Below are 15,337 nucleotides of genomic sequence, written 5' to 3'. Positions count from 1 at the left end.
TCTGGATGATGAGAATTTTAGACTTTCTGTGCTGACAGACTCTGACTCCCAGGAGAGCAGTGCATTTGACCTGAGGTAGAGGAGAAGACTTCCAAAGTGGATTGATAGCACTGGGATTACAGGTGTGTAGTTTTATTAGAAGTGTGCAATATCACAGGGTGGAGAACTTAGAGCTTCAGGTTTTAGAATATAGTAATATATATGGAGAAAGATGGAGGTTTTAGAGCAGAGGCTTGCCCTTCTTCTTTACCTTCTTCCTTCTTCTGCATGGGTTTGGGTGGTATTTTGTAATTGGACAGCAAAGTCTGCATTGTGGACTTTGAGTGATTGGTTATTGGGTTAAAAGAGAAGATAATTTAGGTGTCATTTCTTTAATTGGATTGGTTAGCCTTAAAAGAACTTGTAACAAAAGATAGCCATTTTGCACCTAGTTAGTGAAATACTGCAGAACTCCCTGCCTGTGAGGCTGTAAAACAGATAAGAAAAAATAAACACATAAGTCTGAACACAAAATACTGTCTTGAGTGCCTTCAATCCCAGCCTCAACAGGGGTAGAGAAAAGAAGCCGAGAACCGGCAATAAGTATAAAAGACTTTCATCCCTGCTCAGAGATCACCACTAAATAAAGAAATATGGGGTGAATGTAAAAGAGAATCATACTTCAAAAATCACTGAAATAAAATTAACATAACATACTCCTGGACATTCTCTAACATAGAATCTGATTCTAGAAGTCTCCAGAGACTCCCAAAATATTAAAAATATTTGAGTAAATGTAAAGGAAGAAAATTAAAGTATTTATTACTGGAATACAGCAAATGCTGCATTATCTGAGAATTAAGCAGAAGCATCCAATCTGCCTAGAAGTACTAAAAAGGTCTAAGGAGAAGATGAAATACTTCTAGGTAAAGAGTAATTAATTTCACTGGTCTGTTTACTACTTAATGGAAAAAAAAATAACCCAAGAATATATTTAAAAAAAAAATATTATTTTTAGTATTTAGAACTTACATGGCAGCATTAAAAACACTGCTTGTCTTAATTACATTGTACAAACTTCTCTATACTGTCAAATGTGGAACTATTTCACAATATTCTTCTATTTATTCTTTTCTTAAAATTATAAACAGCCCACGCAGTGATTGTCTAGCTGCCTTCATGTTAAATCATTTCAGTGCTATTTATTTAGTCACATTGAAAAAGACAGTTTTGCAATTAAGTGTTACACAACAGATCTAAGGTTATGGATACTGGAATAGTTTAATGTAACAGTCATAATGAACTATAAGGGAAACATAAAAAAAAATCAAACAGAAATTTTCCCTCCGTCTAGCCCATATTACATAAAAACATTAAATTATTTTCTGGAACTTTTCAAAGATATAAAAAAAAGTTTGATTTTCTATTGGTTCAGTGGTGTTTTTCAGTGTTTTCACGGTGTTTTCACAGTGGTGTTTTCACAATTGGGGCATTTAGTTTTTAGAAATGGGTCACACTTCCAATATACCAGTGTGTAAAGGAAATCTGTAAATTTCTTAAACACAATCAGATAAGTCCCTTCAGGGATGCAAAAAGACCCTTCTCTGTTAATTTCACCTTTTTTGATATTTACTTCTGTGGTGAAGTCTCTATATTTGTGAAATCACCATCCAAGACTACATGAATTGTAGAAATAGCATATAAATAGAATATTACTTGTCATAGTGATTTATTTCATAGTATAATATCCACTTTTTTCCACAATTTTCTTTATTTTTGCTCATATATAACTATGTTTTCCATTCTTATGAAAATTAGCAGCTGTATGTACAGTCACGTTATCTTTTACACACAATGAAATAGAAAAAGAGTGGAAATTGTACTACATCCTTTTACAATCAGTTGTAAAATTATGGCTAAAGATAAGTGTAGAATTTAGAGGTCATCTGCTCTGTGCACACTATACTGACACACTGATATGCAACGTTGATTCAGAATACAAATAGCAAAGCAACTCTTCTGAAATAAAATATGTTAAACTTGTATCTTCTAAAGATCAAGCAAGTTGAAACATTTGTATTTTTGTGATTGAACAATCTTTTTTTTTTTTTTCCTGCTTAAAATAGTAAAAAAACCCAAACCTCAATAGGAGCAATGGTAAGAGCAGTAGCATCTAAAATCTCTAAAAGCAGTGAAAGAGCTCTATGCACAGTTTTGTGGGGGGATCTGTATTTCCAGAGCTGGGACACGTGGCACAGAATCAGTGCCACGGGAACTGTCTGGAGTCTGTCAGGGCAGGATCCCCACAGTGGACTGACCTTGTCACACAGCCAAACACCCACACAGCCCCTCACTAACTCCCCATCCCCCTGCTATGGGGTGGGAGAGACAATAGGAAGAGCAAAACCAAGAAAATGCATGGGGCAAGAAGAGGACAGTTTAATAAGTGGTGGAAAGGGGAAGAAATCAATTCATGCAAAGGCAATTGCACGCTGCTCACCCCAAGCAGACCAATGCCCAGCCATTCTCCAAGCAATGGCTACTTTTGAAGACCAAATTCTCATTTTTTATTGCTGAGCATGATGTTTCATAGTATGTGAAATCCCTTTTGCTCTATTCAAATCAGCTGTCCCGGCCGTGTCCCCCGCAGCCTGTCCCAGCCTGTCCCAGCCCCTGGCAAGTTTGCGGGGTGAGCGGTGAGGATGGAAAGGGTGCACCAGCCCTGCTCAGCATCAGCCCAAACACGGCTGCGTTAGCTCTGTTAGCTCCAGGTGAGAAACCACGTCTGCCCCAGCCTGTCCCAGCCCCAGGCAGTTCCCTGGGTGAGCTGTGAGGATGGAAAGGCTGCACCAGCCCTGCTCAGCATCAGCCCAAACACGGCTGCATTAGCTCTGTTAGCTCCAGGTGAGAAACCACGGCTGCTCTGAAGTGCTGCCCTCCGTCCCAGCAAGGCCCAGCCAGGAGCAGGGCAGCCGTGGGGACCGGGGCAGCCCCAGCTCGGGGCACCAGCCGTGCCCCTGGGAGCAGGGACAGGCTGGGCTGGGCCTGGCCCCTGGGGGCCCTGCCTTGTGGCACCAGGCTGGGCAGGGCAGGGCTGTGGAGCCCGACAGGCCCTGCTGCCCTCAGGGTGCACTGGGATCATGGAGTGACCCACAGGGAAGGGCATCAGCAAAAGCCAGGGCTGGAGGTGCCCTCAGGAGAATGATAACCAGCTTCAAAGTGTGGCTTTAGAGCCAGCTTTGAAGTCTCCAGATAGGAGGTTGCTGGAAACTGTTAATTTGGTCTTTTCTTTCTGGGGTTTTCTCATTTGATGAGAGACATCTGGGGAATATTAAAAGAGCAAGAAAACCAATCAACAAGTTTTATGATTTCTAGACTCTTTCACATTTACTGGTGCATCACAGTATTGAGGTGGCACAACACATTGATAAAAGGGTTCCCCTTTGTTCATTTTTTGAAAGCCAAGGCTCCTACAAAAATATTGTAAAAAGATAATAGATTCTGTCAGGTAATTTCTACCACCAGTCATCCCTACATCTGTTCTTTGTAGAGTGCTGAAAATGGTAAATGAAATAGTTTATCCCAAATTAGTATCATATAGATATACAATTTTAATTATATCAAAAATGTGTCTTAGAAACAGGCCTGAAGACAATAATTAAAATATAAAGAGGAAAATAATTAATGAGGTGTGTTATTTATTTGTTTGATATTTCTGGATTGTTTTCAAATTTTAATTAAATTGTAGAAATTTAATCAAATTTTAGTTCCTTTGCTTAACATATGAAACACCATAGGAATCCCCCTGCTTTTCCCAGATGTGTTGTCTCATTTTAAAAAGAATGCTATTAGCCATTTTAAAATGATTGAAATTAATTAATCATTGGATTAATAATTTCCACTTAGAGAAGGGAAATTTTACTTATTGCATTTCATTGAGTTCACAAATAACTTCTGAAAAGTATGTATTTCCCAACCGTACTGCAGAGAGTACACATATAAAGAATCAGATTTTCTTTGGACCAGCAGACAAAATTGGGAGACTGAGCAAAACTGTAAGCACATTGTATAATTTAAATTTCATGCTAAGTCCACTTTTTATTCTTTTATGATTTGTTTAAGGCAAAGGTTTTCTGGAGAAAAAAAAGAAAGGATTAAATATTACCATGTGGTAAGTATGAGTAATTTTTTTAAACAGTTTAGAATTCTACAGCTCATTTCCATTTCACCCTTCTAAATTAATTTTTAAAAAAATATTAGATAAGGTACCTATTGCGAAACAGAATTCTTGTTAGGAGGTATATAAATTATCAAAGTAAGACTTGTCCAAATTGTACACTTAGCATTTTGATCCCTTCCTGTGTGAAAAGTCCACAACTATCATCCAATAGTATGGATGGTTTATTTCATGATGCATCACAAAGCAGAGTAACTACCAATTCATAACATCTACAAAATACCTTAAAATAAATAAGGGAAGAAATATTAGGCGTAAACAACCAAAATAAAACCTGACTTTGAGAACTTCAAAAACAAAACATGCAGCAAGCTTTTCAGAGGACCTTGAAAGAGGCTAAATATCTACATTTATTGAAATTCAGTGGCATCTGTGACTTTAACTTATATTAAAATCTCAGCTGAAAACTTCACTTGATAAAGGAAAACAAACCCAGCTGTAACAAACAGGTTTCCATTTACAATGAAACTCATAAAAAAAATCAATTTTTTTTTACCGGTGGAGTGCTGAAAATGTAGAAGGATGAACCCTTCAGGGCCAGAAACTTGAATTTGTAGAGCTGAGATGAATCAGTTCCTTCAAGTCTCTCATTTACCCATCCCATATGTATGACCTGTAAAAGAAAATAATTGAAAATAAAGTTATCTTTCTCATCGGATCATGAGTGGTTTTAGTAGCATGGGATGCATCATCTACTTCACATTTGCCTTGCAACCATTTCCATATTCTTGAAGCATACAGTATAATGCCAGTGTGTCAGAAGTCCTTGAAGAGACTTAAACTTGTAGTACAGGTAGTCTGAATCTTATCTGAAATAATCCCTGTTTTAAAAGCTACCCATGCAGGTCAAAGCAGACTCTCATTTGAGCCAGCAGAAAATCTACATGTACCAAAGTAGTCCCACAGTTTATAAAAGTCATAATACCTTATCTATAGCAATGTCAAAACTTGGACATACTGATATTTCTATTACACATACCTCTAAAGAAATTCCCGTAAACAAATAACTAGATTTATCTGAAATCAAACAGCTTTCACCAGGCTCATGTTTGCAACTGTTAAAGTCTTTGTCACACTTGTTGTCTTTCAGAGTTTATGCGTTTCAATATATGCTTTATCATATTTATATTTTCAAAGAATTAGATATCAAATCCAGCAGTTACCCAACGTTAGCAGTGTTGCAATGCATGCCTTTATTTTCCAGATAAATTAATGCTATGAAGAAATGAAATGAAGAAGTAAAATTGCATGCTTCCTTTTTGAGGTAAATACAAATTTATAAAGGAATGCCATAAATAAGAATGCCATAGTGTGGTAGCACACTATCATGAATGCCTTTACTGAAAAATAACAAAGCAAAAACCTTCCAGGCTCCATTTTGCATACATTAAGAGAAATATGTTGCTCTTGAAACAGGTACTTAAATTTAGAGTGAATCACCAATCTGAGTGTACAAGTATTGCTGAGCCGCTTGCTGATTTTCAACTAAGGCTACACTTACAGACAGTAATGAGTTACAGGGGGAAGAAATGTCAAGGCCCTCACTAATAGTATGGATGAATTTTCATACCTGTATTATGAAGACCTCACAAATTGTTTTCTAATGTTGGCATTTAATGTATCAATTATGTCTTTTGTCAATAAATGAATAATAGATCAGTATGTTGAGCCAGATAATCCTTCTCCATACTGTTCTTCTGAACTCCAGCACTAACATTTTAAGGAGATCTAAGAAAAAGCAAAATACACAGCCCTTCCAGTTCTTGATTTGCTGTTCTGTAAATTGAATAACTCTCACAAAAACATTGTTTCTATAGTAGTCAGCAAAATTATTGAAGCAGGATGTTCAGACATCACATTACGTAAAAAAAATACAATATTATCGTTGTTACTCTACTACAATGATATTATATATTCAGTTTATTAGGGACTTAATAACAAATAACACAGACAAAAAGAATTATATCCAATATAATTTTAGGGATTTTTACTTTCTTTCCACATATCTTTCGTATTGACTGGTTTATTTAATAGCTTTTTAGATTTCAGAAATGGAGAAAGAATTATCACTCAGTTAAACAAAATATGTATGGAACAAAAGCAAACAATGTTGGTAATTAATTACAAGCTGTCTGTGGTTTACTGGGTTACTGAGATTTTAATGTGATCTTATTATGTGGGTGGGAATGTTAGTCTGGGATAAAAAATTATTCTGTTTTTCTGATTGAAACCTGCTATTTGAAGTTTTCAGGAGTGCTCACAAGGCATTATGCTACAAACTGTCCCTTCTTAGCACTGCTTTCACTACTGTTTGAAAATTACCCATACATCATTGATATATTATTAAGTTTCTAACATGCTTTAATACACTTTCCAAAAGTTCCTGTAAGAAGAAAATGAGCAATGGCACTCATTACAAGGAGATAAAACAAGTCACTAACAAAATGTAATCCAATCATAGCAGATAAATGAAAGTTCTTATTTGCACTTATTGTTTTCCTGCAGCAATAAAGCATCTAGATGCTGCAATGACTGGAAATTTAATGTGTTAAATTTAATAAAGCAGTCAGTACATTGCATGTAGTACTTTTAGTTAAACACTTTTGAAAAGCAAATGATGTAAAACACTCAGGAGGGAATTGAAGATAGAAAATCAAGTAGATTTCCTATGTATGACACGTCAGAACAGACAGAAACACTGAAGTAATTAAAGTGGGATAAGAATCTACAGGAGATGCCAGACTGATCTGCAAGTAAAGAACCAGTATCATACGGTAAGGCACAATGGAATTATAACAAATTAAGAAAGCAAAGAGAAGTATATCTTGAGGCACCTTAAACAATTTTGGGGGGTCTTTTCCAAATCAAGTGGTAGATGGTATATTTTGAAGAGAACAGCTATTGGGGCAGAACTGGGAGGGGGGACAAGCAATCCTTACACGTACATAGAAATTAACTAAAAGTAAAATAAAAATAAAAAATAAGATTGTAATGCTGTAAGTTTTGATATATTACATTACTGTTTCCCATTGTACATCAGTTGCATTCAGTTCTGTCTGAATGGCTACTATTCAAAATGAAATGTTCTAGAGAGCAAAGCATAGAGGCACTTAGAAATTATGACACAAGTGTTCATTCTGCTTTAGTTCAAGAATGAAATTTATACCTCCAAGCTGGGCACAGTTTGAACACCACAAATAGCAATGAACCATACTATGCTGAATGGAGTATGAAGAGAGGTATGTACCTGAATTCACACATCTTCCCAGGCTCTGTCTGCTGGGGCAAAATTCAGATCACAAGTCCTTTTGGGTAGCAATAGTAGTTTCTACTCTGTTTGCTTGTTTTAACAGGAGGCTGGTAAATTGGACCTGATGTCTCTCACCTTTACTCATTACAGCCTTCTTGTTCAAGTTCGGATCCAAACACAAAACTCTTGAAGCCAGCTGCCACTAGTAAGTTGCCTTACTGCTTATGCATTCTTATATTATAGCAGATCAGTAGCATTATCTATGTAGCAGGAACTAACCAAACTAAAGAAAAATGGAAAATTCACATCCTTCTCAACATTTTTCTTATGTCTGTTTTATATTTTAGCAATATTACAATAATAACAAGTGGAAAAATAAAAAAGAAAGCATTTCAAACTAGCTGTTTATCTCACAGAGCATATTTACCTCACAGCACTTTCTATCAGCTGACTAGAGGTTAAAAAGTTCAGTGTTTTTAAGTGGCTCTTCTTCTGTTAAACTAAGTTTTTTTCAATTGAGGATCTGAGCTGCCAGAAAAAGACCTTGAAGGGTCAAGGCAATTTCATTAGGAAATGAAAAGCTGTCCTCCCATATAAATAAAGCCAAAAACCAAAGAAGACTTCAATTCTATCTCTAGATGGTCTCTTGATACTTAAAGTTATTTAGTCCTGCTCCCCTTCTACAGGTGTAAATTGTAACATTGTAGTCTTCAAGAACCTAAATTTTCCAGACAAACCATTAGGATAAAGTAATTTTATTGCTATATGTTATAATCCTAAAAACATTTTTCTCTGTTTTGAGAGGAAAAAAAAAAAACCACATTTTATTGCTATACGTTATAATCCTAAAACCATTTTTCTTTGTTTTGAGGAAAAAAAAAAAAAAAAAACCACAAAAAAACCACCCAGACGAGAAAGGAAGAAAAATTGGTCTTTCAAAAGTAGGTGCAGGATTTCCTCAGGATGCTTCAGGATGAAGCCAGGCAAACATGTTCATGGCACACCTGCAGCAGCAGTTCTGCTACAAGGAACAATGAGAAAACCCTTCATATTTGAAAAGTTTCTTATTTAGAATTACGATCTTATAATTGTCAAACACACAGTAGAAAAGAGTTTCTGAAAAACTTAGCACCCTACCCTCTCCAAATTGCAGTAGCCACGATACATATTTTGTTTCTAAAAAATGCTTCCTTAATGTTCTCAGGACCTCTGCTATAGTGGAGGCTTCCTATTTTCTCTCAAAAATATTTATTTCATACTTCTTTATTTCTTTCAGCCTGTCCACGGAGGCCACAGAAAACCTCTGAAGGTCAATACCTTCAGAAACACAGTGCACAAAATCAGAGGCAGTATTCCTGCCAAGGCTTTACAGAAACAGGAATGCTTAGCATGTTCTGCAGTAGCTGGCTTAGGTACAGCCCACAATACCTGCATTTCTCAAAAGCTACCAAGCAGACATGGCTGTTCTGGCAGGCAGGTGAGCAGCCAGCCTGGCCTGATTCTAAACTGACAAGGTAACAGTGTGAGAAACCGCTGGGCATCGCCTGCGATGAGAAGGGAGGAGCTGGCTGGAAGCTGAAGCCACCAAGGGGGTAAACATCAATAAGGGGGTAAACCAGAAGGTGAAATACACTGAAGGAAAGTGAGTAATGGGTAAAGAATGCCAAAAGATAAAGGAAAAGGGGTCTGATTTATAGATGGTTGTGATGGTATCAAAGATTAAGGCTTAAATAACCAAATGAGCATGTAAAATTCAGAGAAAAATAAGGGCCAATGGAGAAACAGTAAAGTGTAGGTGAATTCCTTATTTGCAAGGGGAAAAAGGGGGAAAAAAGGAATATTAGGTAAACCAAAGGAATGCAAGTGTTTGGGGTCTCTGTTGGTCAACCTCAGACGCCATTACAACATTCTGATGTGATAGTAAACATAATAACAAACCATAATAGTAAGTCTTAAAAATGAACCTGTTGTTTTTCATATTGTCTCTGTCTGACTGCAAATAGGGTCATCTCTGAGTTCTAGTAAAACAATAGTGGATGAAACAAACCTTTCTAAAAGAATTTATTCCCCTGACAACCATCAAGCATTTTGCAGTAAAAACCTCTTCAGTTTTCCCAGTCTTTACAATACTTAATTATTCCTGCATATATGTCATGTCCTAATTGGCCTCAATCCTAGTTTTCAGACTCTTCAACATAGCAAGATCATTCATGTGTTTAACATGGTGTTTTAAAGCTTAATGTCTGTAAAATTAGTAGGTTTACTTTTGCTAATGCACCATAAAGGTAATATTCAAGGGAACTGGATCCAGGTCACCTCTTCAGCACTTCTAGTCCATATGTCAGTTTTGAAAGTCAACCATCTGTACCTGGTATTGGATTATACAACAAAATCTGTACAATCAAATCCATATAATACTTGTTCAAAATATTTTAATGTCAGAAGTTGTCAAAAACCTTGCTGGAATCAAGATATGTTGCAGCAACCTCCTGTCACACATCCACAGGATATGTTACGTGTTCATAAGAGAAAATTAGATTGGTTGTCAGGAGTTCTTATTGAAAGAACCTTCAGAGTAGTCATTTGTCATATTTCCACACAGGTATTTTGTTTATTTATTTCAAATTTCTTTACAGGGATTGAAGTCAAATTGAGCAGTATCTAATTGTCCAACCTCTCCTTCTTTATTCCATTAGCAACCATTATGTTTGCCCTTTCCTAATGTTTAGATATTAGACTTGCAGACACAAATTCCCTGGAATAATAATGGTAAAAGTTTAAGTTTTAAAAACATTAAAAAACTATCCAGCAAACAAACCAAAAAACATTGCAAGTATTTTTATCTGTACAGAGAGAGAATTGGCTAATTTACTTTCATAAAAAATAAAAATCAATCCAGCAGTATGTATTTTTTGAAAATTGAATCCCAAATCTAACAAAGAATCAAGTGCTTTCAAATCTCTAGAGTATTATAATAAATGACATCAAGCAAAATCAAAAGTTATGATGCTTAGATGCTGTGTGTTTCATCATTGACACAGGTTACATAAACACTTAGAACCAGAGCTTGAGCAGTGCTACTTATTTAATACCTTTCAAATTTGTGTAATCCCTGAATATTTCTTTAAGTCTTGTAGTCCTTGACTTGGAGTAACTATCATGACTTGTCCTGGTATAACTAGAACTCACCAAACAGTTTCTATGGATAGTCTGGGATTTTAGCTTTGGTGGAAATAATTTCCAGTAGGCAGTTTAAATACAAACACCCTACTTTGATGGGAAAAAGAAATTTAAAAGTGTAGAAGTAGCCAGACCAATTAACTTCATGACCTGGTACTGTCAATATAAATTTATATGTTTAACAATATTGATATGTTTAGCAATATAAACATCAATAGTAAGTACAATTTCTACTACCTTGCCTAATACCTCTAACTTTGGGTAATAGACACAGGGCCAAGTCATAGAATCATAGAATATTCTGAGTTGGAAGGGATCCACAAGGATCATCAAAGTCTAAATTATGGCCCTTCACAGGGTAAGAATCACACCATGTTTGTTTGACGTCTTTTGGCAAAGAGACCCATAAATGAAGCTGGTTTAGACCCAAGAACCAATATCTTAGTCCTTTCCCTTTTATTTTATTTAAATGTGTACAGAATTCATTATATTCTGGAGATTCAGTTTGCAATAAAACCAGCTAAAGGCAATATAAAAGACAAAGAAGAAAGCCAGGTTTAGCAAAGTATTTTTTTTTACATTCTTGATAACCCTGAATCCTAGTTTTTTAATGGCCTGTGTAAAATAGAATCTGAATGAAACCTATCCAGCCTTCTCCCTTTATGAAAGATTAAGTTGGACTCTAAAAGCCATGAAGAAAACTCACTGCAGGCAACACAGTAATGAAACTCTAAGGACCTGTTTAATTCTTCAGGAATGTCCATGCTCAAAAGGAAAGATAAATTTGCAGCTATCACCAATTTTACTTCAAGGCAGTTTTTCAAGCGACCTTCAATCTCTTAAGGTTATCCTTTCTCTAAATTTTAAATCAATTGCCTTAATAAGAGCTATTCAGGTCTATACAAATATTATGCAACTGACACTAATACGTGCTATTATTCTAGGCCAGAAGTCCTCTTCTGCTTTCAGTTGTCATTGCCAAGTTCTATATGATACTTCTGTGATAAATATACCCGAGAATTCCCATTTTGATTGCTTTTAAAGCAAAATTTCACAGGACATCTAAAATCTTAGTTATTCACAATTGCTCCTTTAATATTTTTATGTTTTCTAGTTTTGTTTGCTTGATCTCACCAAAATCATTAACTTTCACAAACTTTCTTTTTCTCACTTTTTGGCAGAGAACAAGCCAATGTTTGTTGCTGTCAGTTGTACCTTAAATTTTCATCTTCTGAAATTAAGGTCCTAATTATCCTTTTCATACTTGGAATGGAAAAAGTAAGATAGATTTGTACAGCCTATCTTTAGGCACCTACTTAAAGGTGCCTAAAGGTAGGCTGAAGCAAGTCAAGACAAGCAAAAATGACTCCTCTAAAAAAAGATTTAAAGCACTGATACCAAGTTTCACATTTGAACAGTCTCTGGAACAGAATACATTTCTGCTCTGATTCTTTAGGCAGTTTGTGGAGACTAGCCTATTAATTTGGGAAATAAATTACATATCTAGTGATATGTATGTGTTTGTATAGCTGTCCCAAAACTTTTTGAAAATTGAGGGAGAGCATGTCTATTTTTTTCAACTGAATTCATTATGTGTGCCCAAACTGATAAGGAAAAAAACTTTGAATAGTTACTAAAGCACTTTCAGTAGACAGTTAATCCAATAAAAGATATCCAAATCCAATACCTTTTCCCCTGGCATTCATAATCACCTCTTTTTCATATTGGTTTAATTAATAATTAAAAGCCATGACAAAGAGAGCAATTAAATCACAGAATTATAGAACAGTTTGGGTTGGAAGGGAGCTTTAAATGTAACAGAGGTCAACCCCACTGCAAAAAGCTGGCACATCTTCAAATAGATCAGATTGCTCAGAGCTCCACTAACTTGACCTTGAATGTTTCCATGGATGGGGCATGCACCACCTCTCTGGGCAACCTTTGCCAGTGCTTTACTTCCCTTAATGTAAGAAAAACTTCTTTTTTATGGCTAAACTAAATCAACGCTCTTTCAGTTTAGAATTTGTACCTCTTGTCCTCTCACAATAAGTTCTGTTAAAAGTTTGTCTCAGTCATTCTTATAGGCACTCTTTAGATACTGAAAGGCTACAATAAGGTCACCCTGGAGCCTTCCCCTCTCCAGGCTGAACAGCCCCAGCTCCCCCAGTCTCTCCTCATAGGAGTGGTATTCCATCCCTCTGATGATCTTCATGGCCCTCCTCTGCATCTGTTAGAGCATGTCCTTCTTGTTTTGGAGCCCCACGGCTGGATGCAGAGGTAGAGGGGTCTCACAAGAGCAGAGGGACAGAATCACCTGTCCTGACCTGCTGGCCACTCTACTTTTGATGCAGCCCAGGACACAGTTGGTTTTCTGCTCTCCAAGTCCTCCCTGCCCTTCAAGTGTATTATCACAACTTGTAGGAGGATCTGTTCTTTGATCTTGCCAGGAACAAAGATGAGGCTCACAGGTTGATAGTTCTTGGGTTCCTCCTTTCTATCCATTTTAAAAGCGGGTGCAATGTTTCCTCTCTACTTCTTACCAGGGGCTTCACCTGATTTCCATGACTTTGCAAACATCATGGAGAGTGGCTTGGCAACTACATCAGCCAGTTCTCTTAGGGTTCTGGGATGCATCTCATCGGGTCCCATAGACTTGTTCAGGTTCCTGAAGCGGTCACAAATCTGATCTTTACTTACAGTGGGATAGACTTTTCACTCCCACCACTGATCTTGCAGTCCATCCACTAGACTAGATCAGTTTTAAAACTGACTAGATGTGTATATGCAAGCTCTACAAATTTTCCAACAATGTAATCACACAAATTAAAAAAATTGGATAACATAATGGAAATCTTACCTGGTCAGAGGGAGAACAGCATTTATTTGCCATTTTCATCTATGAAAGAGAAAAGGAAGAACACATTGAATTATTAATATGCTGAAGAGTTTCTGTAAAGCAATTATCATTACCTTAGTTATTGAATACTATATTAATACTTCCAAATTAATTTGTAAGAAATGTTATCATTCAGTGCTTAAATACTAGATTTTTATTATTATAGCAAATTTGCAAAACCAAGACTTGAGAGACAAACGCCTTCAATCAGTTTTCCTTAAATACCTCATAAAGATTTGCATTTATGAATTTAACTTTGCCAATCTGAGTGAAATACTATACTGTTCTGTAGACATCTCACTTAGGTCTCAGTTAAACAATTGCTTAAGCTGATTCTTAAATGACATCTGTAATTAAGTCCTTGTGAAATGATGACCATAGAGTATAAGATGTATTTAAAGATGAAATGAAAATTTCATGGGCTTTCTTCTTAGTTTACTCTTCAAGACAAAGTTTTTCCTCTTTGTTTAGATAATGAAGAGTTTTGATAATTTTGATTTTTTTCTGGCAGTCATAGTTTGCACAAATGAGTGGTGGTCAAATACTGACATATACACAAATATTTCTTTGAAGTGTAACATTTTTTGAAGTGCAATTTTATTAAGTGTAGATAAGAATTTAGAAATAAATATATTAGAGTGGAAAATCAGTTTTCCATACATGTTAGGAGTAAGCTGAAAACTGTCCTAGAATTGATGAGACTTGCAAAGGACCTTGCTGTCAAAAAGCTTCTTGGTGCCCACAGGGCTCGATCAGTAACAAACCAGCTGGAACTCAAGAACCTCACTCTGTAACTTGGTTAAAACAACTTGGTGAAATGGCCAGTGTTGCAGAAGGAAGCAGTCACTAGTCAGATTTGGTGGTGCACTTATTCCTACTAGAAGAGTTGTGCAGGACATAATGAAAGTCACCTGGAATTCTTCAATGCCAGTAGAAATGCTGATACACCCTGCCCATAACATAGTCCAACCTTTCTCCTGTGCCTCTGACACAAATGCATACACAAAGTAATTACAGAAAAGTCATGTTAAACACACAGAAAATATCGTTTCCTTCCAAGTGTCCAAAACCATACCCAATAATAAGATTACTATAGCACAAACTAGTGCAAGTAAATAGGTTCAGATGTGCCTGGAAAAAAGTGTGTCAGCCTGGCGATGAAGGTTTTCTGCACAAGCAGGTAGAATATTTTGAAGAGCTTAATAACCTTAATAACCAGCTCAGATTCTCATTGGTAAGGATAATAAGGAAGAATGCTTTGGACTCCACAGTTGTCATGTACAGGCAACTCATTCCCTATTCAAAGCAGGATGGCTGCAGCCCTGATGTAGCTGTGGGGAGAGGAGAAAGATCTGCTTCTATATCACATTACATCCAAGTGTCATGGGTCTGAGAAGTACAAACACTTCACTTCACCCAGCATCACATGTGCCCTTCACATGTCTGCACAGCTGGTGCAGACAGGCAGGAATACCAATGGGATACATTTACCTTGCTGGCACTGCATGAGCTCTCAGCACTGCAATATAGAAATGTGAGCTGGACACAGCAGGAGAATTAGAACAAAAAAACTGGGTCTGCAAAGACTGCAGGCTACTTGGAAAAGGAACTATTAAGCAAATTATAATTCCTACGCTCTGTTCTAAATGGATACATACAGGGCAGGAACTAAAATTATTCAAAATCATTTACCTAAATCTAAATGCCTCTCAGGCTGGGATTTATTTCACATATAATATACCTTTATTGTCTTTCAAGAAAACAGTGAAGGATCTTGACAGGCCCCTATGTTTTC

General features: G+C 36.4%; 1 protein-coding gene across 1 annotated transcript in view; it reads right to left on the bottom strand.

Annotated features, from left to right (window-relative positions):
- SNTG2 (syntrophin gamma 2) overlaps positions 1–15,337 on the bottom strand; it is a 211,279-nt gene that overhangs the window by 34,869 nt on the left and 161,073 nt on the right. Inside the window, exons 11-12 of the mRNA XM_039715645.1 lie at positions 13,504–13,542; positions 4,713–4,829 (exon numbers count right to left, since the gene is read on the bottom strand). Of these exons, the coding sequence (XP_039571579.1) occupies positions 4,713–4,829; positions 13,504–13,542 (156 nt within the window). The remainder of the gene's footprint in view (positions 1–4,712; positions 4,830–13,503; positions 13,543–15,337) is intronic.

The sequence above is a fragment of the Passer montanus genome, unplaced genomic scaffold (assembly GCF_014805655.1).
Source record: "Passer montanus isolate IOZ18808 unplaced genomic scaffold, ASM1480565v1 scaffold34, whole genome shotgun sequence".
Classification (NCBI taxonomy): domain Eukaryota; kingdom Metazoa; phylum Chordata; class Aves; order Passeriformes; family Passeridae; genus Passer; species Passer montanus.
This window is presented reverse-complemented; position numbering and strand designations above follow the sequence as displayed.